We start from the raw sequence: 27,496 nt of genomic DNA, 5'->3' as shown, positions 1-27,496 counted from the left end.
TTTATTATATGTAAGTACACTATAGCTGTCTTCAGACATTCCAGAAGAGGGCGTCAGATCTTGTCATGGATGGTTATGAGCTACCATGTGGTTGCTGGGATTTGAACTCTGGATCTTTGGAAGAGCAGTCGGGTGCTCTTACCCACTGAGCAATCTCACCAGCCCTTTTTTTTTTTTTTAAGATTTATTTAGTTATGTGTATGGTACATGTTCTGTTTTCCTGAAGATCTGCATGACAGAAGAGGGCATCAGACCCCATTAAATAGATGGTTGTGAGCCACCACGTGGTTGCTGAGAATTGAACTCAGGACCTCTGGAAGCGCAGTCAGTGCTCTTGACCTCTAAGCCATCTCACCAGCCCCGGCTGTTTGTTTCTTAAGGGAAACTTTTACTTAAATCTTTTAAATTATTATTGAATAGTAATATATGTGATTCTCTGAGTCCTTTTAGTAATACCAGCTGAAATTGTTTCCTTTTTCTTTAAATTATTAAGAAGTAGAGATCGACGAAGAAGCAGAAGCCATGACAGATCAGAAAGAAAACATAGATCTCGCAGTCGGGATCGAAGACGGTCAAAAAGCCGAGATCGAAAGTCATATAAGCACAGGAGCAAAAGTCGGGACAGAGAACAAGATAGAAAGTCCAAGGAGAAAGGTTGGTTTACTGGAGAGGTGCTGACAGCGACCCGTGTGCCTCCTTGCTGTGCTCTGGGACAGTCCTCAATTCCAAGCTCTCTTTCTTCCTGCTCTGATGTGAAAGCAGAAGTTGGCCTCATTACTCAGTTGGTAGCCTGAGGGTTTTTAAAGACTTTCTGAGTTTGGGCTGCCGTTGAGGATGATTAGGTGGTAGAATTTTTTTTTTTAACTTTTTTTTATTTGGCTACATTTATTTTAAGCTGCAATATTCCATTATGTCTCCCAAAGTGTATGCACATCATTCGTTGTTTCTACTGTACAGCAGTCATTAACTCAGTGGCTAGCTTCTGTGTTCCCAGAAGGTGGACACACACCTCACTGTGTCTTAGCAGCATTTGTGCTGGATCCGCATGCTGTTCCTGTCTGCTCTCTAATGGAGTCTGTAGCTCTCTGTAGCTGCTGCTTTACTATGTTAGTGGTATTAATGGACTGTAAAGTTGGCCCTTGGCCTATTTTTATAAATAAATTTTCTTTTAACCTTTATTAGAGGATAATGATTTTAATCATCAAGGTCTCCTTTTAAAACTTAATTTTATTTTGGAATTATTTTAGCATCTCTGGTTTTTATATTATTTGGGCTGTTTTGCATTGTATGGTTTTAAGGATGAGAGCACCTGGTCTCCTTGTTCCTGGTTCCATCTTGTCCTTTCCACGTGTCTGTCCTTGGCTGCTGGGTTACAGCTGACCTTGTGTGGCGCTCATCTTCTCACACTTGCTTCTTAGAGCTATCTCACTAGATGTGAGCTTTTCCTAGATTGAGGCAGTAGAGACAGGCCTATTTATGTATCTATGCCTCCGTTTATTATAATTCAGACATTGTTTCTGTGATTTAAAATGCAGTTGTTTGTTAAAGGGCTGGTGCTTTTATTTGAGAAGTCCCCTCTTGTACTCTGTCTTGTTTAGACAGGCTTTGGCATAGTGTAAGTAAGATGAGTTGAAGAGTCACCTGATGACCCTTAGGTCAGATCGAATCAATCAGCCATGTTTTGTGGAGCTTTTGATCACATATTTCTGTTTTATTAATTGTTCTTTTCCAGTCTTGCCACTTAAATAGACACATTTGTATAATTTTGTGTTGAAGCAAAAACATGTCCTGAATTACTGACTTGAGACAAGATGAATTTAGTAAAACTCTGAAGTTTCCTGGTGAGACTAGGGAAAAGAGAAGACTGGATACTGAAAAAAACTGATCAGGCCTATTTTGGTTGGGCATGCCATTATAGCATTAACGTAAACTTTAGAATGACTTCTAGAAATGATGAGTCTATTGGTTTACGGAAGTTCTAGACACTTCTGAATATACAAACAATAGCATTCTGGCCTGTGGGCGTCAGGCATCTGTACTAACAAACATTTAATAATGGCAGATGAGTAAGACTGTTCTCTGCTCCATGTGATATAATCATAACAGAAGCACCCAACAACTCCACAAAGGGGGAGTAATTTTCTACCCATAGGTATCTATACTCTGTTCAGAGAGTTTCTGTTTAATCCATAACTCTAAAATCCAACACACATGGATATCCTTAGGACTATTAAGATCTACCATATTTACATAGGCCAGAAGATAAGATTTTTGGACTACTAGTCCTCTACGGAGCAACAAGACGACTCTTCCTCATTGAAGCTACCTGTGCACCGGAGAAGCCCATAAGGCTCAAAGGGAGGACTTTCCCACAAGGTCAGTTAGAGCATAGTTCCCACAGGTGGACAGACAGCTGGGAAGCAAGTCTTATGGTTAACCACTTAGACATTGCTCTGCTTGTTTACAAATGCTGGACCTTTATGTAAGCTGCAAGTCCATAGCACTGTGTTTGTACTCCCATCCCCCTTCCAGGGGTTTGGTATTGTGTCTGTAACAACTGTCCGTGGAGAGTGCCTCTCTTCAGACATCTTCTGTCATGAGCTACTTTGTCAGACTAATGAATTGTTCTTAGTTTTAAGGGGAAAAATAGCTTTTATGGAAAGGTGTGTTTAATATTTTCTGCAGCATCCTTTTATAGAGGTACGTGTACAGCTGGAAGGCAGATGCACACTTTTCCTTCATGTGGGCTTTTTACCTTTAATGCAACTCTAGAGGAAGCTGGAAACTGCTGCCTTTTTTTTTTCCTCCAAACTCAGCTTTAATTTTTTTTTTTTCCTTTAGGAAAAAACCTCTTAGACCTCATTACAGAAAACACAAATTTGGGTTTTTAGAATTTTTTTTTTTTTTTTTTTTTTTAAGATTCCATTTTCTTATTAGGTGTGCCCCCCTCTTGGATATTTAAATATGTATAAGTATTCTTTTATTTAATAAATGTGTGATTTAAATGTTAAATTTCTTTCTGGGTGCCATTTTGCCTTTGCAACTTAACCCATGTTAACAGCTTTGTGTATTTATTGTCTTTTGTACCTTTCTTGTTGCCTTTGGATGGTCTTTATCTAGAATGAAATTTACTGAAGTTGTAAATTATAGGGTGACTTTAGCAAGTTTGAGAGAATTTTCTGTTTCTTTTTGGTCCTCTTGTCCTTTCCCTCGAATCTACAGCTGACAGCACTGAGCTCTGCAGACTGTGTCTCATGGGCCGTGGGGAATGGTTCTTTGCTCTCAATGTTTCCCATTTTAAATAGTAGTATATTTGTTGTGTTTCACTCTAAATTCCATGGTCAATGTCTTCTTTTATGGCAGAAAAGAAGGGATCTGATGATAAAAAGAGTAGTGTGAAGTCCAGTAGTCGAGAAAAACAGAGTGAAGACACAAACCCTGAATCGAAGGAAAGTGACACTAAGAATGAGGTCAATGGGACCAGTGAAGACATTAAATCTGAAGGTGACACTCAGTCCAATTAAAACTGATCTGATAAGACCTCAGATCAGACAGAGGTAAGTGTATTGTTTCTCACTTTGATTAGGGCTTTTTGTTACTGTTTGACAGTGCAGCGTAAGTATGCACAGATGAAGATGGAGCTAAGCCGAGTAAGAAGACATACAAAAGCCTCTTCTGAAGGAAAAGACAGTGTAGTCCTGCAAAACATTTTGAGGTACATTGTTTTGTCTCAGCTATTTTGTAGCAGACTTCGTGCCCCCATTAGTGTGCCTCTTTGGAAATAACTGTCCACGTATGTAATATAGTCGCCATTGAAAAGTTAATTATCCTTTTTTTTAGGGATTTTGCTGTCATTTCTTTTTCTTTTCTTTTTTTTTAATAAAAAGGTTGAACTGTTTTTTTTTTTTTTTCTTTTTGGTATTAAGTCCATCTTGTGTTGGTACATTGGCAGAAACATATGCTTTAAAACTTAACTATTTCTGAGGCACATGTTGGACTACTTTGTTTTAATTAAACTGCTAGTATTTATTTGTCCAGGATGTTTCTAGTTTTTTGCTTTATTGCCTTGCATTCTAATGCAGTTTGTTCTGTAACTCGAGAGCCAGTAGCATTGGATTGATGGAAGTGTAGGGTTTATGAATTATTGCAGCTGACTACCATACCTCACACAGCGTTGGTGTTGTGAGCGGCCCATGAAAAGCCAAATTAGAAATCAAGGATTCAGTCAAACTAAGCAGGTATTCATGCCAGGTACTCCTTTCTCTACCCACATCCGTGTTTGAATGCTATTGCCTGTGACCTTTACGCTTAACTGTTGTGTATCCTTTTTGTTCTTTACAAGAAGCACAGAGGGGTTTTTTTGTGTATTGCGTGAAATTTTACAAATCTTATGTTAACAGAATGGAATTTTTTTTCAACTGTGTGTAGGGATGCAGTGGTGCCCAGAATTAGATATCTTTAAAGAATTTTAAATAAAATAAACACTTCATATTACCCGCCTTGTTACATTCAGTGCAATTCTCAAGTCTTTAAGAGGTATGTGTTTAACGTTTCCTACTGTGTAGGAGAATTTCCAGTCAGCCATAGTATAGAGGAATAATCACTGGCTGAGACATTGAAAGCAACAGCATCTAGCGAGGACAGACACTTGGATCAGTGACACAAAGAACTGATTGACTTTCGGATGAGGTTGGGTTCTTAAAGAACTGTTTCAAGCTAAGTTTTATAGGTATTCTTAAAACCTCTAACTGTTCAATCTTCGGGCTAGTGGCGTGGGATGAAATATTCCTAATGAAAGGAAGTACCAATCAGTTGATTTATTGGTGGCATTCCTGTTTTAGAAAAGCAGTGTAGTTCTGTCTGTGTGAACCATTCACTCATAGGCAGCACACACAGGTACATGGCTCTAAGCACCACACTGATCAATGCCTTGTTGTAAAAACAATACATTTTATATACACGGTGTCATGGTTAGCAGTTAGCGACTGGGCCAACACTTAGTCATAAAAGTTTACCTTTTATATGCTGTCTAATTATCAATTTTCCCCAAATTTTGCATTGTAGGACTACTGTTGAAGAGTTTTTGAAGAATACTGAAAACGGAATAAAGTGAAGATCAACATTAAAATGAGGTGAAAGAAAGCTATAGTGGCGTAGAAAAAAGTATAAAGCTCAGTTAGTTATTTGGTTTTTTTATTATTATTATTATTAAAAATTAATTCAGGACTGTTGTGACCTACCAGATTTCAGAACATGTGTTAATAGCACATATGCCACTTTGAAAACTTAGGTCCTGTATCATATTTTTTCTTTAAGACTTTTTAAGAAATATTACCTAAACATGTGGCTTGCTCAGTGTTTACTTGCAAGTTTTCAGTCTTGGACTTTGAAGACAGGATTACACGTTAGTACTTATGTGAAGCAGACTGGGATTCCATTTTTACACTTCTGCTATACTTAGCCTTTGGATTTAGAAGTGAAAATAAAGTATCTCTGACTTTCTGTTACAAAGTTGATTGTCTGTGTCATTGAAAGGCTTTAGTGTTGCTCTTTTTCTAATAAAGTGACGACTCCAACTGCTCTCTTGTTTTTAACTACCAGGCACACTAGTAATGCAGGTGTAGTGAACTTCTCCTAACCTGTCCTGTTGAAGGGTAATTTTTTACACAACTTCCTGTTTGATGTTTTAATGGTGCTTCAATCTTGGCTGGTTATGAAAAAATTTGGATTTGCTTTCAATAGCAAAGGTGTACAGTGAACTGCAATATATTTTTATACCCATGAGGTTTCTTTAGTAGTAAAAGGTTCTAAATAACCTCACAGTGTCTTCCTCTGGCAACCTATGAAAAGGATTTAGAACTTTCAGCTGTTTTCTTCCTTTCCTTTAAATCCTATACTAGTAATTTCTTTTAACCCAGTCTTGTTTGGTTATAAATGTATATATTTCTGTGTATGTAGTGAGTAGTACATATAACAAGGATATCTGGAAAGTAATAAAGCAGGTATTTCACATGGAAGTAGCAGCATGTTTGTATCTAGCCCCATTGACTGTATAAAGTATTACCCCAATCACAGGTGGTTACATATCATAGCAGTTCCTTGTGACTTAGGTTTTCAATACTGCCATCAGTTTATAGGTGAAGAAACTGAGCAGATGGCTTATCTAGGGAATGGCCTCGTGTGGATCAATATTAGGGCACAGAGACTGGGTCTCTGCTCTGTCTTTTCTAACTGTAGTGCTGCTGTGCTCCTTCTAGTGTGTGTTAGGGGTCATCGCAGAATTTATTAAGTAAAATACTCTATACTAAACTAGGATGATCATGTCGCCATCACTTTTAGAAGCACTATATGAGAACATGTTAATCTGGACAGAGCCCTTATGGCTTCCCCGGCTTATCTAGAGATGAGCAGTAGGTGGGGAGGCTGTCTCTGAGGGTTTGAGAGATGAGGCAGGTGAAGATGAAGTTAATTGTCAGCAGCAGTCTGGCACACACCAGGTTATCCAACTCTGCTTGCTTGCTTGATGACATTGTTGTATTAAGAACGAAATGTAAGAAATCTGCTCAAGTACTAAAATGCCAGATTGCTTTCTTCTGCCTCATCTAGACTCAACAGTGAATATAAATGAAGGACAGCAAGTTGGGCTCCTGTGAAAGGCATCTTCTGGACACTTAGATGCAGATAAAGGATTTGAGAGAGTTTGCCCCTTAGAGTGTCCAGTATAGAGGCTAGGAAACTTACTATAAGAAATGCATTTCTATTTTGTAGACCAAATAGCTGACTCTGTCATTTGCCGTGTGTGTGTGTGTGTGTGTGTGTGTGTGTGTGTGTGTGTGTGTGTGTGNGAGAGAGAGAGAGAGAGAGAGAGAGAGAGAGAGAGAGAGAGAGAGAAAGAGAGAATTGTCTGTATCATGTCTTTTTGGAGAGCCAGTCTTAATTTTGAAATCAGGGCAAGCAGTTAGTTGATCTTTTTAAAAATGCCTTTTTGGAACTTACCACATGAAAGTATAACAATATAATCAATCTCTGTTAACCTATCTCCAGTAATACTCATAGCTATAGCTAGTTCCATGTGTGTGCATGTTTTCAGTGTGTGTGGGGAGGGGTCTTGCACAAGTGTATATGTGTGTATTTGTGTGTATGCACGTCTACTCTTAATGTATTCTCAAGCAAGTCTCAGTTATGCTATGTAACCTGTGTCTCTGAAAGAAGAGGTTTCTTTGTAAAATCTGAGCTTTTACTCAGTAGTTCTCAGACTGATAGCGCTTTACTTTGTAGCTCTCAAGAGGGTGGAGAACTGTAGAGTGTAGACAGCCTCTGCAGCAGACTCCAGCTACACTTCAGTTGGATTTGAAACCACTTGTGTACCTCTATAATCAGGAGCTGTTAAATTGTTTGAGGTATTCTGCTTAGGTACAATAGTTTTCACCTTGAATGTGGGCAGGATCACATACATACCCTTATACCCTTTGAGCTGAGCTACCAAATTAAAAGATTTGGGGGCTATACAGTCAGAAGGTTTGACTCTCCATCTAGGTGGTAGATAGGTGCAGTTGGTGAGGGGCTTGGATATGCTGTAGACGTCATCTACATGCATGGAACCTTCTGTGGGGTGACACTTCAGGGTTGGCTTGCAACCTTCATTCTGACTCGGTTCTATTTGCTCATGAAAGAACCCTCCTTAGATGGCTGTGCATTTTAACCTGTTTGATAACTGCAATTGTAATGCTTGCTCTTGGTTTAAAAGCAACAGCAAAATATTCGGTATCTGTCTTCCCTTACCCGTGATTGTCTGCTCCTTTCTAGCTCCAGGGTCAAGATCCTGATGTTGCCTGTTCTTTCTTCCAAGTACTGGGGAAGGGGGCAGGAAGTGGGAGGTGGGAATATAAAATGTCTTTTTATATATGGTGGGAATATAGATGTCTTTATATATGATGGTGTCCATCATATATGTTCTGAATTTGCCATTTTCAGTTACCATATTTGGAAACATTTATCTTGAGATACAGGACACAGTGCTTTGAAGTTGTAAGTGTTGCTTTTAAAAAGTGCGTTTCAAGTAAGCTGAAACAGGGTAAATGGCATGTTCATTGTGTCAGAATGATGGATTTTCTATTAAAATACAATTTCCGAGTTTCACAGTTGATCTATTTCTTTCCCTCTGCCATCTCAAGTAGATCAGTTATCTGTCAACAGGTTTGTTTAGGGACAATTTTGGAAACGGTTCAGCACAGTTAAGTGTCAGCCCTAGGTACATACTCGAAAAACTCTTCCATGCTGCCAGGAGAAGGATGAACAAATATCTTCATGTCATCTTGTGTGATGAAGAAGAGAAAACCCAAACCTGCAAACCCCTGGGCGGGTCCCATCAGCATTTGTGTGGATAACTGGCGTGGCCCATCCCCACCATGGAATTCCACGGGCGTGAAGATGAACTTCAGCTCCGCATGTGACCTGGACGATGACCACGACTTAATAATGTCCCCAAAAATCAAGCCACAGAAGGATTTATCCATTATGATTCACTTTGGTAAAGGTCAAAACAGGCTGTTAAAAATACATGGTAAACGACAGTGAAACAAACAGTTGACATACAGATCATGCTTAGCGGCTGCTTTGAGAATGACCTTGGAGGGCAAAGTGGGTTTCAGAGTAATGGCCACCGCTCTTTCTCTAACTCGATGGGCTTTTTTCTTTTTGAACTGTATGTTTGTGTGCTTTTGTATATATGCTATTTCTTAATAAAAAATTTTTTTTAAGTGGGAAAAGGACTTGGTGTAGGTAGTGACTGATAAACATGCTAGCTAACCTCAATACATACAGATTTTAAAAATACACTTTCTCCTTTTATTCTTGATGGTCTCACTATGTCTAGCCCAGCCTAGTCTGGACCTTCAGAATCTTTCCATCAATTCTTGGATTATGAGTACACTGCCATACTTGGCCAGATATAGAATCCTGACCACTACAGACAAGGCATACACATGTGGTATCTTTTTTTGTTAAATGGCAGCTAGGGAATGGGTACTTGTAAGCAGCCTTCCAAGGAAGGTTAACAAAAACATTTACTCTTTAAAAAAAATAATGATAATTAGGACTTGAAAAGCACCAGCAGATGTGTGGGGTTCACATAGGTGAGCATTTATTTCTATAGTCCTTTCCCCCACGCCCTGCTCAGTGAGAATCTGTCACTTCGAGGTGAGCTGGGGACGGAGCTGTGAGCTCAATGTGCATGTAGGCACAGGTCTTGATACTGGGGTTGGTCAGTAAAGAGAAAAGGTGCAGCTCCCTCCCCCATTGCCTGCTGCCCTCTTCTCGGTGCAGCATTGCAGCTGTGAGCTGCACCAGGACATCTGCCAGTAGCTGGCAGTGCCAAGGGAGGTTGTGCACAGCTAGGAGTCTTCTGACCCAGCTAGGTTCTGGACATCTTAGTCTAACATTCATTCTGCTGCCTGGTTCATTCCACCTAAGAATTATTTAATGGACTTGTTCCCTGTGCAGGGACTGTATATACATTTAAGATAAGAAGTAAGCCTAATTGTGCATCCTCTAGAACCCCCAGGTTTTATCTTAGGGCATACAGAAAAGGGTCTGTGCATCTGTAATGCCAGCATGTGGGAGGTTTGGGGTCATTCCCTCTACTACACTGAATGTCTGAGCCCTTTGGGTTAATAGATCCCCATGCCCCAGCCTCACCACCCCGTCTTTTTTGTTTTTGTTGTTGTTGTTTTTGTTTTGTTTTTTTGGTTTTTCAAGACAGGGTTTCTCTGTATAGCCCTGGCTGTCCTGGAACTCAGTTTGTAGACCAGGCTGGCCTCGAACTCAGCAATCCACCTGCCTCTGCCTCCCAAGCGCTGGGATTAAAGGTGTGTGCCACCACGCCCGACCCTGTTCTGTTTTTGAGTGGAGTATGCTTATTAGAGTAGGTAAGAACTTGCTCGTTAACTTTATGAAAGGATTACTATTTGCACTGTAACTAGGCACTGGATAGCCCCTACTAGGTTCTGCCATTAGGATAGAGGATAATATATGCCTCCTGACTAAGTTGTTTTTCAATTAAAATTGATTAATTGAAAACAATTAACATTTTACAAATAATGATTTTTAGCTATTTATTAACCTAAGCAGCCTTGAGCTCCTGCCTAAATTTTCCTATTGAAAGTGGAACACAAGAGAATTGTCACTTGAGGATTCATCCTGCCCAGTCACAATTAGCTGTTGTTGAGTCACTGGAGCTAGCCAGCATGGTTTTAAAACCCCTTGTAACAATTGTTGGGTATGGGTAATACCTACTGTGTGTCCTTTACCTTCCCTCTAAGCTCAGCTGCTAGGAATGCAAATGGACTGTTGTGGTCTATGGGGAGCCCTGGTGTTTTAACTAAATTCATAAGGATCAGAGGTGACACTAGTCAAGGAGCAATGGCTGTGCAAAGAGGAATGGTGAGTGATATAGGCGGGTTACAGCTGAGTGCTTATGAAGTGACAGTTACTTAATAGCTACCACAAGTGGGTTTGAGAAGAGCAGCTTGGGGTATAATGACTGCCAGTCTTGGAGTGAAGCTAGGGAAGCTGCCACCGACTACAGTGATGGGAGCTGTTGTCACAGATTGTCTCAGGCTGGAGAAGTTAATTTACTCAGATCAGGTGTCAGGATTGGGCTTCAGCACTTCCAAATAAACTTGGCCCCATGGGTGCCATGTGCTTGTCAAACAGTTCCTACTAAGAAGTTGCAGATGACATTTTTTCCAAAGTTCATTTGGTTAGCCAAATTGTCACGTGGGCCTAGCCTCATTATTGACAAAATTATTGCAGACCCTTCGGAGCTAGTAAGTCATTTTGGCAGCATTACTATTGTAGCATGGTGTCTCTGTCCGAGGTAATGCTGTGTGCTGAGTCCAGTCAGGGTTTCCACTCTTCACCAAGAGTTCTATCTCCTGAAAGTCCTGGAGTCTTTGAATGTCTTTGTCCTACGTGATGGGAAAGATTGAGTGATTTAAGAAAATTGTAAGTCACAGGAAGAAGGCAAACTATTACTGACAGCTACTTCAGATTTGCTTTTGTCTCTCCATGGGAACTCTGAGCAGTTGAATTTTTTTTTTTTTTTTTTTTTTTTTTTTTTGAGACAGTCTCCGCCTGGCATTCGAAGATGTCTACCTCTGCTTCTCCCAAGTGCTGGGATCATCAAGGTGTGTACCACCATGCCTAGCTTGATATTAACACTATCTGGAAAGTATGGTTATCTTGTGACTTAATGATAATTTACAAAGATTCCATCATTAAGAACTGAGGCATCAATAAAAAGGCCAGAGGCATTTCGGAAGGTTTTTGGTGGGTTTTGTCTTGGAACTTAGACTATAAGACCACAGATCTACCCACCTCCCAAGTACTGGGATTATTAAAGGTGTGTGCCACCACTGGCCAGCTTGTGGAAGAAAAAAATCTTAAAGCATCAAACCTGATATTATAACTTGAGATCTACATTTTCTTCGTGGGGAGAAAAATTCAAAGAAGGGCTAGAGAGATGCTCAGCAGTTAGGAGCACTGTTTGCTCTTCCAGAGGTCCTGAGTTCAATTCCCAGCAACCACATGGTGACTCCCAACCATCTGTAGTGGGATCTGATGCCCTCTTCTGGTGTGTCTGAAGAAAGCAATAGTTTACTCATATACATTAAATAAGTAAGTCTTTAAAAAAATAAAGTTCAAAGAAACATTTCTGTGGATTGCTAGGCAGTAAGTGCAGAGCATGTTCTAGTCAAAGGACAACATTGTCTATTAGCCAGAGATTGGCCCAGCTAAAAATAAAAGTCTTAAGTTGCAGGGTCACCTGCTGCTCAAGCAGGTTTGTGAACTGAGTAGAAATGGCTGGTTGAAAGTGTCCCAGTTACTTCGTGGCTCTCCCGTAGGTTCCAGCATCTTAAAACTTGGCTTGGAACATAAAACTGAATGATTGGCTTTGTGTCACTTCACCAGAATCATGCCAGCGGTGGTATGTGACCTACCTTCCGGAGCAGTGTGTTTGGCAGCTTCCTCATCTTCTCCACTTGTTCTGGGAGAATCCCCAGTTCAGAGCAGCTCACCTGGAGTAGGTTCTGATAACTTAACTCTTGTCTGTGCAGTTCAATTTCAATGAAGTCATTTTCTCTGGAATCCTGAATTCTTACTTTAAGCACCAGCTCTGGTCACCCATAAATTCAGCATAGTTTTAAAGAGATAAAATACCCATTTTAAAGATTGTTAACATCAGGTATAACAAAGATGATCCTAAAAATTGAACCATAAGCATACTTGGAGTTTTTGCAGATGTGCCGAAGTTTGTGCCCGCCTGGCCAACTACTAATAGAGCTTGCAGTTTGATGCCAGCCAGTCTTCCCAAGGTGTGTTTTTGTTTAATTATTTGGAAAAGACATATGTCTTTGAATGCCATGTGTGTGTACAGGTACCTGTGCCCCAAAAGTGTTAGATCTTCTGGACCTGGAGTTAGAGTCAGTTGTGACCTGCCAGATGAGAACCAAACTGGACTCCTGGAAGAGCTGTAAGCACCCAGCTTTCTGAGCCACCTCTCCAGCCCCCACTTGTCTTTAAAAGCAGGTCTCACTATATAGCCCAAACAGACCTGAAACTCTGGACTCTCCTACCTCAGCCTTGGAATGACAGGCATGCACACCACACCTGGCATCTTCCTGTCTCAGGACTGGGGACTAAATACATGTACAGCAAGTATACTCTGATATTTTTAGCTCTTAGAGATTTAAAATACGTAATGGAGGACGGGAGAGATGCCTTAGTGGGTTAAGAGCACTAGCTGCTTCTCCAGAGGACCTGGGTTCCATTCCCAGCACCCAAATGATAGCTGATAACTATTGTAACTCCAGTTACAGGGATCCGCTGGCCTCAGGGTACCAGGCACACATGGTGCACATACATACATGCAGAAAATCACCCATACATATGAAAGGAAAGCACATTGGATATTCTAAGACACTCGCAGTGTAGCAGTTGGGATATTTGGCTGTTTGAAAAGTTATTATGAAATATTTATTGAGGTACCAATCACTTAGTGTGATTCTTAACAGCATCCCTTAAGAGCTAGTGATTCAGTAATATTTTGTGCGACATTGAATGTGAGTCTTGACAGTTTACTGTCCCAAGGACTGTGTGGATTAGAGTGATGCTAAGCCATGTGGTGAGCAGTTTGACAACGTGGTCCAAGAGCCTAGGCCTTACCTAGACTGGTGCTGTCAGGTCTGCCCTGTGGCTCAGTCGGCAAGTGTGGGCCGATGCCTTGTTTACTTTGACCTGGGAGAGTTAGGAAAGAGATGGTCTGAGAAAGTGGTAGTTCCAGTGCTTGGCTGGTCCTGCTTCCTTCTCCCCCCACCCAAGCCTATTCTCCCTTCATGGGTAGGCCAGGAAAGGACTAGTTTTAATCTTAAAAAAATAATAAAGGTTTATTTCTGGGTGGGGCATGCCATGGTACCTGTGTGAAACCTTTTAAGTGGGCTCTGAGGATTGGATTTGGGTCTTGGGCTTATGTGGCAGCTGGCCATCCCATGGACCCTGGTTTTAACCGTGAGTGATTTTTTTTTTCCCTTAATTACCAAATCATGAAGCCAAGTCTATTATAAAGTGGTGCCTAATCTGGGAAAGGAATATTTGTAATCTATGTATGCTCTTCTGTTTCTGTTGGTATTTTTGGTATGCACTGTTTTGTTTCCAGGTCTCTAGTGAAGCTACATAGTAGAAAGGTCCAGAAACCCATAGGCAGAAAAAAGCTTCCTTAAAAACCTTGTAGGGTGGGCTGGAGAGAGAGCCATTAAGAGCACTGACTTCTCTTCTAAACTGAGTTCAATTCCCAGCAACCACATGGTAACTCAACAACCATGACTGAAGACAGCAGCAGTATACTCACATGCAATTTAAAACAACAACAACAACAAAAACCCCACCTTATAGGGCTGAAGTTACATCATGCCTGAGGGTTTGATTCCCAACACAAGAGAAACAACAAAACTCCAAAGAGTCTTTAGAGTTGAATGAGCTTTTGCAGGACAGAAGGGGCAGGTGAGAGTCACTGTGGTACCCACATGAGGTAACAGCACTTGCCAGGGTAGAAGTTGAATAATTTCAAGCCAGCAATGCTTTGGGTCTCTCCAAATGCAAGCCCTGCTTGTACTGCAGTGTCACATGCTCCGGGTGAGGCCGTCTTTGCCCTTCCAACCTCTGCCATGGAATGACTCAGCCCTGTGCCCAGAGGCTGAAGTCTGTCCCAAGTAGTATCTTACACTTGTTTGTAAGTGGAGCAATGGGTTTGTGAGTTTCTGCTAACTCATCCAGGAACTTTCCCAAATCTGAGTGGCAACAAATTGGGGTCTGAATGCATCCTTTGACACAGTTCTACACCTGGAGTAAGGTGTGTGATTGCTCTGAACCTGGAACCAGGAAAACCTAGTCAGCCCTAGTTCACATGGTGACAAGAAGAAGAAGGAGTGCTCAGGAGGCCCCCTTGGCACCAGTGAGTGCCAGATTCTGCCTGCTGCTGCTTGCATTTGTTTAGCTGGTCCTGGGACAGAACCCTTGGCCCAGTTGCTCTGTTTGTGACTGGCCCACTGCCTACAGCAGTAGCCACCACTTTCCCCACTTCCCTCTGTCACGGCTCCCCTTGAAGACGACATGATCCAGACTCACCTGCCAGCGTCTCCCTGATACCCTGTTCAGGCTCCTCCATGACAGATCAGTGTTCCCTCTCACGTTATATATCAGAGTCCAGCCAAATAGTGTCCTAGTGCCCCAACACAAGTCTGTGCAGTAAGATAGTATGTTCTGTTACTGGCCCTGTAATATCGGCAAGGTTATGTATTTATTGCTAGCTACACAGGCTTAGGTGTGCCATGTGACAGCGGAGACTGAAGTTCAAGGCTTCTCACTCCCTCCTAGGCTCTGACCCTTGAATACAGTTCAGGGTGGGAATGGAGTCCTTTGCTCTGGTCTGAGTACCATCAACCAGACAGGCACCTGGGAAGCCTCCACCAGCGTCAGACTGTCTTTGGAAAAGATTTGTCGATGTACATAGAGGATAAGAAATGTCTAGCCTATCATTTCTAGGATTGAACATTCTCCCAACCCCTCCCTTGGTTGCTAGGCATGACTGGGAAGAAGCCGGAAACCCCTGGGCAGGCTGTCTTGTGAATGTGATCCCTTGATTGCAAGCACCTAAGTGCTAGAGGTAGGCTGGCACAGGAGACTTGGCGAAGGGTGGGTGGGTCTGGACAAAGTCCCCAGTGAGGCTGTTCTCCCAGACTCAAAAGCAGGCAATGAAGCATGAGGAGCATGGACTGGGACCATCCTGTGGATGATTCCCGTTTAGCAGTCCTGTGGCAGAAAACAGCAAATGGATGATAGATCCAGTGAGCTGGTCTTTGATCATATGCACACCTAACTGCAAGAAACTGGCTGCCTGGCCACCCTAGAGAGAGTCTGCATTAGACAATCTGGGTGCTGTGTAGGCACTGGGGTGGTTAAAGTCCTGTGTGTGTGATGAACAGCTACAGTGGGGAAATTGCTTAAGGGGCAAATGAAGAAACAGGTCCAAGGAAATGAAATGCTGTCAACCACGTTGCCAGTTAGGCACATGCTGGTAATAGACTTGGGTGGCATGTCTGCCTCCCCACCACGTTATGCTGATGATGACTTCCTGCCATGAATGGAGGAAGGTCTGCCTGGCCTAACCTGAGCATGGGTATGGAAATGTACTTTGGCCAGCCAGACTGCCAGGGTGTGGTTAGCCATTAACAAGCACCCTGAGTCACCCCACCTTTTGGAACAAGCTTAGTGGGATGGGGGCTGCAGCTGAGGGCAGCCTCCACTCATCCCATACTGTTCTTGCAGCTCATTTGTTCACTGCGCATGTGTGCACAGTCACCCAGCAGTACCCACTGTGTTTCTGTTAATGTTCCTGCCTGCCTGATGATTTGAGATTCACTTTTACTGTTTTCCCTGTATCTCATCTGCCCGTTGGTGTCTTGTCTAACTCATGCTAAGACAGCATGGGTTTAATTAGAATTATGCTGATTTCCTCAGCCAGGAAAGCCAGATCCCCTTCATAGCTTCTGACATTTTCTGACATTTTTTTCTTAACCATTATTGCTTTTTTAAATTTTTTTTATGTGGTCTGTGGGCAGGTGAGATGCATCACTAGCTAAAGGTGCCACCAAGCTTTACAACTTGGGTTCCGGACCCAGCTAAGGCTGAAAGGAGAGAACCAGCCCTGAATCCCCCCTGATCTTCATGGGTGTACTCCCAGCCTAGGAGACAGTTCTTTATAGGTCTTCAAATGTATTTCCGCAGCACACAGTGTGGCTGCCCTTTGTTCACACTGATTTTTCAAAAGATGTTTGTACCAATTAGCCTTGGGAAGCAGAAAATGTTCTACTGACCCCTCCCCCAGCCAAGGACAGATTGTATAGTGTAGGGTGTATAACATAATAAAGGCAGTGTTTCTAGGGAGACAAAGACCATATTACTTGTACAGAGGGTGTGTGTGTGTGAGAGAGAGAGAGAGAGGGAGAGGGAGAGAGCGCGCGCTCTTGCTCAGGAATGGGGCAGCAAGGTGACTTTAAGTGTTTGCTATGCAAACCTGCAACCTGAGCTCATCCTTGGAACCCACAGAAGTGTGGAAGGCAAGACCTGACTGCTCTTAAGTTGCTGTCTGACCTCGACACTGCAAAACACGTGTCCACACACACATGAGAGGTTACTGGGCTATAAGAGTGATAACTAGGAGGGGAGCCTAGTTAGAGGAAGGGGGTCATTGAGCTGAGGTGGGGGGAGGGTCGCTTCTTTCATCTATGCTTCCAGGTTGCCATGAGAACAGCTTTGCTTTTCCAGTGCCCTTCTGCGTGGTGTCCTGCCTCAACACAGCCCACAGTGCCCCTCTGCGTGGTGGCCTGCCTCAACACAGTCCACAGTGGTGGTACCGTATGAACATGAACTGTGACCTCTGAAACCAGAAGCCAAAAGAAATCTTTGCTCAGTTGTATCATCCATCTTTCATCTTGGGTATCTTGTCACCATGACAACAAAAGATAAAGGAAAAACAAAAACCTGACTCTTGGGATATGAGACTGAAGCAACTAAAGAGTATCTGAGTATTCTCCAGCCTTCACAAAAACCATAGACTCACTAAAGGAAAACCTATACAGGCTGATCAAATTCCCTCCAAGGAGGAACACTCTCAGCCCTAGTAGAGAATTGTAGGCTTTTTAAATGGGCTGCACCAGAGTATTTCAGGGTGTGGCTCTGATGTTCTCTGCCCGATTCCTCATTGAAACCCACATTTCCAGACCCTTGTCTACCTAAACACCTGTGTCAGTCTCTACAGGAAGATTCTTAGGCACAAGGTGGCTGGGCTGAAGGACGGGCACACTGGTCCCCATGCTGACAGGACATCTTGGAGGTTGTTTATGTGTCTTGTTTCCTTTTCTCCTCTGTCTTGTTCTGTTTGAGGGTGTTTTTACTTGTCTTTCTTTCCATGCATTTAAAATGGTCCCATCCTAGCTGGGCAGTGGTGGCGCATGCCTTTAATCCCAGCACTCGGGAGGCAGAGGCAGGTGGATTTCTGAGTTCGAGGCCAGCCTGGTCTACAGAGTGAGTTCCAGGACAACCAGGGCTACACAGAGAAACCCTCTCTCGAAATAAAATAAAATAGTCCCATCCGATTCCACTCCCCCACCCCCACCATGAGGACCGAAGAGATGGCTCAGTGGTTAAGAACACTTGCTGCACAATTTTGGGGACCAGAGTTTAAACTCCAGCATCCATATAACAAGACAGGCACTCTGCATGCTTGTAACCCTAGCTCTGAGGAGGGCAGACACAGGTGGCTTGCTGAGGCTCACTGACATCCCTCCTACCTAAGAGGAAAATGAGCCCCAGGTTCAAGGAGAGACCCTGCCTCAAAGGAACCCACAGAGACCACACCCTCTCTTATCTCCATACATGTACATGGAAGCATTATGAACAGTCTAAACTGTATTTCTATTTTTGACTATGTGTATTTGTGCATGCCTAGGTGTGAGTGTGGGCATGTGATTATAGTGTTCACAGAGGCCAAAGGCAGTGGGTCCCTTGGAGTTATAGCGGTTGTGAGCCGCCACTGTGACAGTTCTGGGGCTCAAACTTGGGTCCTCTGAAAGAGCACCACATGCCTTAACCACTGAGCCATCTGTCCAGCTTCACAAATCTTTTAAAAATCAAACATTTCTTAGCCAGATGTGGCACACCTAGAAGAGGCATAGGTAGGTAGGTCTCTGTGAGTTAGGGCCAGTCTGGTATACATGGTCAGTTCTAGGACAGCCAGAGCTATTTCATCAACAACAACAACAACCTGCCAAAAGCAACTTAAGGAAGGGAAGGGCTTATTTCACTCATGAGTTGAAGGTGATGTCCAGAAAGCAGCCAGTCACACTGTGTCCACAATCAGGAAACAGATGAACACCCATGTTCAGTGTTCTTTCTCCTGCTTAGTCACTCTGGGATCTCCACCCACACTTGGGGTGGGTCTCCACACCTTAGTTTAGCCTGGCCTAGAAACCTCACGGGCATGCTCAGAAATTTGTCCCCTTAATAATTCTAGATTCTGGTAAACTGACAGTGCTAACCAATGCACTTAACAATTGTAAATTTGTGAGAAAAGAACACATTTTATTATAGGATAAAAATCCTGGGAGCAGCAAATTACAAATACTCAATTTTTTAATAAACAAAATTTATTTTTTCCTTTCTAAAATTTAATTATGTAGTATATAAAAGATAGATGCTGCCCTCAAGTACTCATGGTTAAGTGGAGGCAGGAGAATTAAAAGTGTAAGGTCATCCTTGGTTACATAGTGAATTTGGGCTCCATGAGAGTCGGTCTTTAGAAAGGGGGTCTGGAGAGATGGCTCAGCAGTTAAAGGCCACTTCTGCTCGTCCAGAGAACCTGCTTTCTGTTCCTAGCACCTACATAGTGGCTCACAGTGGCCTGTAACTCCACTTCCAAGGGCTCTGATGCCTTCTTATGGCTTCCAAAGGCTCCTGTATGCTTTCACATGTTGTATAAAGGACAAGCACACATACACACACACACACACACACACACACACACACTGCACACATACATACACATACATCACATACATACACACATACACACATGAAAGAGGAAGAAAGAGAAAGAAAGAAAAGGAAAAGAAAGAAAAAAAAAGTGTGTTTGGAGGCTTTTATCCTCCATGAACTTCACCACGGCCCTCAGAGGGAAGCCGAGGATCTGGACCCCTGGAGGGATGCTTCCAGTCGGCATGGTGACACTGTGGGTGTCTTTAAGACATTCTGCTTGCAATAGTTTAAAACTGCAGTCTCCAGAGAGACCTTAGTCCTCCACTGGCCTCCAACTTGAGTGGCTAAACTGTGTCCAAGTAAGTGTGAAGGAGTGTCTCGTTTTAGTTTCAACCGTGGGGGTCAGAGGACAGCTTTCCGGAGTCCTTTCTCATGTTCTACCCTGACTCGGTTCGGATTCAGGACACCAGGCTCGAGCAGAAGTTTATCTTATTTCCACGCGGGCAGTCAACACTCAGTGAAGATCTGTTTCCCTTCTATCTTCCCAGAATGCCCCTCCCCAGACTCGGATCCTCTAGAATAGTCACAGAGCTGAGTTGGGTTTCAACCCCATACAACATGAGAGCTCCTCCTCACTGAGCTCTGAGCACCAGCTGAGCTCCGCCCTCCTACTCACGCATGTGCAGGGAAGTGCCACGCTGTCATTTCTCTCACATCCACGAGGGGTCGCACCACGCCTTCCAGAGTTCTCACCGAGAACCTGCGCCTCAGTTAATCCCTTCCCTCCGGAACCTCCCATCTCTCCCAACACCACCTTCGGGTTTAAAGTTCCAGAGCTGTATTCCTGGTTGTCCCAGAAACCTATCCGTGCAGCCGCTTTGCGTGATTTGAGCTGAGCTCTGGGAAGCATGCAGTCTGACTCCTTCATTCAATACCCTATACTGCGCTTTCCTCATCAGCAAAACAATGGTTCCCCACTGCGCTGAGCACTATCCAAGAGAGTGTGGAGCAGCATCTCATTTTGAGCATGGTGTCCAGCATATTCCAGGAGCCCAGTATACCCCAGGTGCCTACTGAAACAAGTCATTTTACCTAGACGTCAAACTCTCCCTGTAAAACTCACATACTCTCCTGGCTTTCACCAGGGGCAGCAAGGTTTCCTGAGTGAGATCTCTATAGTGGAGGCAGACTTCAGGCCCTCAAGGCAGACGTGTGAGTGTTTTTACTTCTGTCCATGCAAATTTTAACCTCCATCTCCTTTTCCCATGTTGCATAGCATGAAAGCATTTTTTTTTTTTTCTGAAAAAAATTCAAGGTTGCCTTGGGGAATTCTAAGTGTCCCTCCTCCTTCTTGGGGTTGGAGCTATGGAGATAGCTCCTGATTTTGGATGCTAATTTGTCTTAGTGGACATCTACAAAGATGGCCTCTGGCCTCACTCAGCATCTTTTGCAAATGTCTTTATATTTCAGATGCATCGTTGCCAATGTCTACCATTGCTGGGTACATCCAAGGAGTCCATGGTCCATCGGGCCTCAGACTGATTGACCCTCAGCATCTTCTGACCCCAGAACCTTGTTTCAGCCTCTTGAGGAGGAAATGGAGGACTGGGCTATCTCAGCTCCTCTCTTTCCAGACAAACCATTTCGTCCACCATGTCCAGTTTATGTAGAGATGCTTGTAGGGTCTTCTGGGCATGTTGATATCTCTGTCCCCTAAGTTCTGTGGCACCCAGATGTTGAGGCTGGGGTGGGGCAGGAGAATGCCTCCCATGGTTGGGGTTTGTTGAGGCAAGACTCTAAACTCCATTGTTCAGCAGTCAAGACCTAGCTCCCACAGCACACCCTTGATAAACCAAGGCGTTATGATACTTCACAGGCTAGGATGATACACCAAGAAGGAAGCCTGATTAACAATTCCAACACTAGCCTGTCACACCTTTTACTCTGTTTTTGGGTACTCTGGTACAGGCTGACTCATCTGCTCCAGCACCCCAGGGTTTGTTTGTGCTCCTGGTAACTTGTAGGGTGGAGACAGGGCTCATGGATGTGGTTTCTAAGGGGTGAGGTGGGGTAGAAGGCAGACAAAGCTACTGGTCGCACACAGCAGAAAACCAGGCTGGTTAATTCTGCCCAGTGATAATTTTCTGGAAGGGTGACTGAGCAGTCCCCAGAACCACCAGGTAAACGAGAAGACCCATCTCTTAAATTGTCCAGGAACCCGTAAGACTGCAGTAAATCCACAGGGAAGGAATCTAGAGAACCATCCTGCTGCCCCCAGGGTCAAGTTGCCCCTGGATGCTGTTGCTGGGGACATGGCCCTGGCTTCTCAGGGGGCCCAGGTTTGGTGCCCACACACTTTGAAGGGATGTTGTGAGGGATCTTTGGCCTGTAGGGGTTTCCCATTCTGGATTAGCCCCACCTCCACCGTGGTGTGTAGTTGCTAAGCAACCAAACCAACAAACACCAACCTCTGTAATTTCCCTGAATTTGCCTTTGCCAAGAGGCAGTCTCCAACCTGCCTCCCATAGGCAGCTGGCTACCCAGAGCACCTCTTGCAGATGTGGGTCAGAGACCTCACGAAGCTCGGCGAAGCTGCCCAGACAAGTTGAGTGCTTCTAGAGAATTCCTATGGCAGCCTTCTCTTCCATGGCTAGGGTCATTGAACTCTGTCTCAGGCATGGTTTAAATCTTTATGTAGATGATTGCATTGGGTCTTCTATTTGTTTTGTTTGAATTACATTGATTGATTGATTGATTGATTGATTGATTTGTATGTGTATGTGTGTGCATGCACACAAATGCCAATGCTGACTGACACACATGTAGAGGCCAGAGGAATACACCAATGGCTTGCTTGTTTGCTCTCTGCCTTATTTCTTTGAGGCACAGTCTCTGGGGATCTACCTGTCCCCACCAGTCACCGTTAGAGCACAGCCATGCCCAGCCAGGGGATCTGGGGATCCAGACTCAGGTCCTTGCACTGCCATCTCTCTGGCCCCTGAGAATTACTTTTAAAGTTTGACAGCAATGACAAGGACTATACAGGTAAGCTGTAACAGGAAGTAAGAGGCATTGAATGTCTGAGGAGAGAAATGGGGCATGAGATCGAGGGATCTGAATGGGGAGCCATGTGACAGGAGGGGTAGGATCCTCTGAGTGACTCAGAACTCCTGTCCCTGACTCGGCCCGCCATAGAAGCTATGACCTCACACTGCAGTCCATGCCCTCTTCCTGTTCCCCTTCACTGGCCCTCCCATTTCCTCGGGCCCTCAGTGTGTCCTTGGGGCTCAAGGCATTATGAAGTCTCATGCTACACTGCTCAGTCTTGCCTGCACAGCCTGGCTCCCAGGTCTCCTGGATCTGGCACCTGCAGACACAACTTGGCCATCTTTCCCTGGGCCACAGTCATGCTGGTCCTAGGCCCCTCTACCTGCCGGTGAGGCCTCTGCACTGGCTGTTCCATCCTGTGAACGGTCTTCTGCATCCCAGCTGCAGGCATACCTGGGCATGTCCTCACGGGGAGGCAGAGGGCCAGAGCTGATAAGGCCTCAGCTTATCTCCCTGAACTCTGTGAACGTTTCCCTGGCCAAAGGAAACCCATGGCTGAGGCCAGAGTCTATACTGGGAGACAGCAGAAACTGGTGGTGTACTCCGAGACAGGGGGATTGGTGAATGTGAGGCCTAACGTGAAGACCTATGGTCCTATGGGCCGGTGCTTCGAGTCCCTCTTGCCCAGTAGATCTGCCTCAGCAAGTATTTCTGTCTGTTGGATGCCCTCTCATTTTTGCCCTGATAGCATGTATGCCAGGCTTGCCTTGTGTCAGGCCCAGTTCTGGTCCCTGGAGTATGACAGCACACAGTAGGATTTGCGCTTGCAGCACTTACAATTTAGAGATAATGGTATCTCATAAACAGGAAAACCAACACTGGGCAGGGCTGCCAAAAAATGTTCTGAAGAAGGTGCTGTCCCTTCTTTCGATGAGGTTGGCAGGAAAGGGCTTGCTGGCATGTTTGAACTGAGATCTCATGAAAAAGAGGGAGCCAAGCCCACAGGTGGGAAAGAAAGTTCCAGGTCAGAGCAGTGCAAAGAGCCAAGGTCCTGGCCCAGCAACCTGTGTTTGAGAAATAGATGGCTAGACCAGAGTGAATGAGCAACAGACAGTGTGCATGTGCGTGTGCGTATTGTAGTATCTGGTGAGGACCCTGGACTCTATTCCACGTGTAAGAATAATTGTCAGAAGCAGTCAATAGGGCACGGAGAAGCAACCTGAGTTTGTCAGGAGGTTCCTGTCTGCTCAGGAAAAATGGATCAGGGAGGGGAGAAGGAGAGCAGGGCCCCAGTTAGGAAATGTTGCCACCCCCAAGGTAAAGCTGGTACTAGTGGTGGCACGGGAGGTGGCCACACTCAGGAGTCACTTTGACTCTGTGATCCTGGTGTTTGCCCGTGCTGGGGAGGACAGGAGACAGGAAGGGGACAGGACTGATACTTTGAACCTGAACACGTGGGCAAACGGAGTTGCCACCTGTAGACCTGGTGGGCACTGTTTGAGATCCACTAGTTCTGCTGAGAGGACTTCTAGGCCCTAGACACGGAGACTGGTTTGTGAGCGATCACGGGGCTTTGGGGAGCCCTGACTGCCGTAGTGTTGGGGGGGGGGAGGAAAGGAAGCAGATTGCCGCCACCTGCCTCACAGGTTCATCTCTATCATGTGTTCATTCACTCATTCAGTTAAGACTTGAGTGAGCTCCAGAGGTAATAAGCCAGACCCTTGCCTGGATTCCCTGGGAAGGAGAACCCTAAGGAGACAGCTTTGCAGGCTGGAAACAGTGTTGCCTTGCTTTCTTGAGACAGTGCCTGGAAACACAGTAGCTGCATTTTTCTACTTTCTACATTGTTTCTTGACTTTTTTGGTCAGGAGAGAGGTAACCAGGAAGCTAATGTATGTACAAGGGGCTACTTTAAGGCCAGTGTAGTGCTATATAGTGATCAACCCCCAAAGGAAATAGAGGCAGAGAGATCAAGAGTTCAAGACCAGCCTGGACTGTGTAGTAAGACAATACCCTGTCTAGACAAACATAGAAAGAAACACATCTTATATGAAGGTGGCTGAGTATCCATAGCAAAAGAAGACTGGGCAGAAACAAAGACGATCTCAAAGACAGAATCCCAGACTCCTCTAAATGCAATTCATTTTCACAAAGTGGCTGCCTCATCTTCAGGAAGGTAAGAAAGGCAGAGTGGACCATAATGACCCTCAGGGGTCTTTTGGAAAGGTTTTTGTCTTGCAAGACCGGTCTCCTGAGACAAGGCTGCCCTTGTGAAAAGAGCCTGGTTGCCAAGCTCTGGGGATTAGGAATCTCAGTGAAACAGAACAGATGTGGGGGGCGGGTGGGTGGGGACAGTAGGCCCCTCAGTAAAGCTGCTCGACCCACTGCAGGACTCTGAGTGTATGCAAAGAGGGTGGCTGGCTCTGCACCGTTTGAGGGTTTCTGCTATTCGAAGAATGGTCTTTGTGCTTTCTGGTTCTTTATCCTGCAAGGAATGAGGAGTGGAATCTCAGGTCTCCAGAGGCTCATAAACCAAAGTCCCCACCTCAGTCCTGCCACGGCACAGATGGGGGACCTCAAGCAATGTGGTTATGGCCCTTCAGGACAACAGCACTCATACAACACAGTGATGTCATTAGACCGGATTTGGAAGATGCAGCTTCCAATGATTGTGGGATGACTCCAGGAGATATGAGGGTCTTCGGTGCTCGAGAGGAGGTTTACACAAGAATCTGAGCTGGGCTGAGTCGGTACAGGGTGGAGGGAGAATGATCTGTGAAATGGAAGTGATTCAAGGAGCCTTTGTGGAGGAACTGGTGACGGCCAGGGCCGTTCCTGGGTTTTATAGATTGGGCGCTTAACAGAATGAACTGTTCCCTGAGTCACAAGCCAGAGAAGGAAAATGAGGTTGGTGGATGGAATCAAGTTAGACCTCATCCTGCAGTGTGAGAGGGCCCACCCACTGCTTGAAATATAGATAGATGTAAGGTTTGGGGACCACATCAGACCTAAAGAGCATACAGGATGGAAGGCCTGCTACGGGGAGGAACAGGAAGTGGCAGCAAGTGTCCTGGGAACACACAGAGACAGATGGCTGAGTTCCAGCCAATGCAATAAGCATGATAATGTTCCTTCTAGGTCTGGCTCATGACACTCTACCCCCAGCCCACCAATTCTCTTCTCCAGGGCTCCAAAGATTTCTGCTGTAATGGAACAGGGAGTCATGTCCTGAAGCTTCGTGAGCCAGGCAACCATCACAACGCTAATGCAATCCAAGGCCAGCGATAAGCTCAACCCGCTGCAGGATTCTGCAAGTGAATAAAAATCAGATGTGGTGGGGAATGGCTGTAAGGGTGGCACTTAAGAGATGGAGGCTACCAGGCCTTTAGGTGAATCACTGTGAGTTCGAAGTCAGCCTGGTCTACAGAGCGAGTTCCAGGACAGCCAGGGCTACACAGAGGAACTCTGTCTCAAAAAACAAACAAACTCAAAACTCAACCAACCAACCAAAACAAAACAAAACAAAACACAAACACAAAAGAGATGGAGGGACAAGGATTAGAAGTTTAAGGTCACATTTGGCTGTATAGCACGTTTTCCTTCTCTCTCTCTCTCTCTCTCTCTCTCTCTCTCTCTCTCTCTCTCTCTCTCTCTCTCTCTAGCTCATACTGGGTTAGTACTTTCTCTGTAGCCCAAGATGGTCTTGAATTTGTGACCATCCTCCTCTTTCACCTTCCTGAGAGATGGGACACATGAACCATCATGATGGCTGACTTTCTTCCTTTCTGTCTCTCTCTCTCTCTCTTTCTGTCTCTTTCTCTTTCTGTTTTTCTTCTTTTAAAATGTGCATTGGTGTTTCTCCTGCTTGTATGTCTCTAAGTGAAGGTGTCAGATTTTGGAGTTACAGACAAGACAGTGGTGAGCTGCCATGCAGTTGCTGGGAATTGAACCTGGGTCCTCTAGAAGAGCAGTCATTGCTCTCAACCACTGAGCCATCTCTCCAGCCTTTTTCTTTTCTTACCACAGGGTCTAACATGCTCATATTGGCTTGAACTCACCATGTGGCTGAGGCTGATGTCACTGTGTCTGGCCATCATGCCGGGCTTTGTATTCTTGTTTCTTTCAGTCGTTTGGATTTTTGTGTCTGGACTTCATTCGCAGGCCAGATATTGACAACGGCTTCTCAGCTTCCTCTATCCACCATTTTAGAGCATTACATTTTACTTACCTTGATTCTGTGAGTAGCGATAGGAAGGAGTGCCTATGAGGGTTCTCTCCACTTACCATGTGAGCCTGGTTGGGGGGGGGGGAAGGGTGTGGAACTCAGGCTTCCCATTTGGCAGTGCATCCCTTTAACTGATGAACCATCTGGCTGAGTCTCCCATTTCAAAGTGAGAAATAAACTCACATTGTTTCTGGCAACGGAAATTTGGGAACTTCTCTTTTATATACGCTTATGTCACTTTATCTCAGTACAAAAGTCAGCATTAGTTATGTGGGTCCTTTGAGAGCAATGGATTCCTTCTTGGATCTTGATGACTTTAAGCAGGAGTGCTAGCTATGGTCAGACTTTGTAATGGTTAATATAGGAATGGCCTTCATAGGCTCAAATATTTGAATGCTTGGTCATTAGGGCATGGCGCTCCTTGAGAGAGATTAGGAGGTATGGCCATATTGGAGAGGGTGTGGTGCCGATGGAAGAAGTGTGTCATTGGAGGTGGATTTGGGGTTTCAAATGCTCTCTCTCTTCCTGCAGAGCTAGCCATAGGACCCTCAGCTACTTCTCCGGCGCCATGCCTGCCTGTAAGCTGCCATGCTTCCTGTCATGATGATAATGGACTAAACCTCTGAACTGTAAACCAGCTGTTATGTGTAGCTTTTGCTACCCCGCCTAAGCTCCGGGAACGGGCCGTGCTACCAGCCCCCACCCAGATTCCCTTGAATCCACAGATAAAAAACACAGACACACATATTACTCAATCTCAACTTGCCTTTTTGGTACAATGACTAGGCGCTACTTATCTCCCGCCTGGAGAAGCATGCCTTATCAATATTCTTAGCTCCATACCTCTCCACCTGCCCTAACTTTTAGTTGCTCAGTTACATCTAGTCCCTGCTAAGCTCTTCCAACCTCCTGCCTGTAGGACCAGCCACAGGCCTTCACTCTGCACAAGATCGCACACCTTTTCTCCCTCAGAAGCCTGGCAAACTCTCTTTCTCCTGCATCTGTCTCCTGCTTTTGGAGACCAGAAGTCATGTCTGTTCCTTCTGACCAGCAATTTTTCTTCTTCTTCTTCTTCTTCTTCTTCTTCTTCTTCTTCTTCTTCTTCTTCTTCTTCTTCTTCTTCTTCTTCTTCTT

The 27,496-nt window shown here is 44.6% G+C and overlaps 2 protein-coding genes across 5 annotated transcripts in view; one reads left to right on the top strand and one right to left on the bottom strand.

Moving 5' to 3' along the window:
• Luc7l3 (LUC7 like 3 pre-mRNA splicing factor) overlaps positions 1-9,111 on the top strand; it is a 36,583-nt gene extending 27,472 nt beyond the window's left edge. The window contains exons 9-12 of one of the 4 annotated variants that reach the window (XR_003845136.1): positions 494-654; positions 3,364-3,504; positions 3,610-4,238; positions 5,065-9,111. Coding sequence is in view for 3 of the 4 variants with exons in the window: in XM_021212252.1 (XP_021067911.1) it covers positions 494-654; positions 3,364-3,504; positions 3,610-3,785 (478 nt within the window). In the remaining variant the exon portion in view is untranslated. Of the gene's footprint in view, positions 1-493; positions 655-3,363; positions 3,558-3,609 lie in introns of all 4 variants that reach the window. The other 3 variants (XM_021212253.2, XM_021212254.1, XM_021212252.1) reach the window with 3 other exon arrangements.
• A 1,712-nt stretch (positions 9,112-10,823) lies between these two features.
• Positions 10,824-14,722, bottom strand: Ankrd40cl (ANKRD40 C-terminal like). Its single transcript, XM_029546607.1, has 3 exons — positions 14,683-14,722; positions 12,000-12,160; positions 10,824-10,967 (listed from the first exon to the last, which is right to left on the bottom strand). The coding sequence occupies exons 1-3, from the start codon at positions 14,720-14,722 to the stop codon at positions 10,824-10,826; spliced, it is 345 nt and encodes a 114-aa protein (XP_029402467.1).
• Between the last annotated feature and the right edge of the window lie 12,774 nt (positions 14,723-27,496).

This window comes from Mus pahari, chromosome 14 (genome assembly GCF_900095145.1).
Source record: "Mus pahari chromosome 14, PAHARI_EIJ_v1.1, whole genome shotgun sequence".
In the NCBI taxonomy this organism is placed as follows: domain Eukaryota; kingdom Metazoa; phylum Chordata; class Mammalia; order Rodentia; family Muridae; genus Mus; species Mus pahari.
This window is presented reverse-complemented; position numbering and strand designations above follow the sequence as displayed.

What these genes read in the sequence shown, in the direction of transcription:
- Ankrd40cl (XM_029546607.1), bottom strand. Translation starts at nt 14,722, where the DNA reads ATGGAGGAGCCTGAACAGGGTATCAGGGAGACGCTGGCAG. An exon ending in TATCAGGGAGACGCTGGCAG is followed by an intron (nt 12,161 to 14,682) that starts GTGAGTCTGGAT and finishes TGGTGCTTAAAG; the next exon opens with TAAGAATTCAGGATTCCAGA. An exon ending in CAAACACACTGCTCCGGAAG is followed by an intron (nt 10,968 to 11,999) that starts GTAGGTCACATA and finishes CCCATCACGTAG; the next exon opens with GACAAAGACATTCAAAGACT.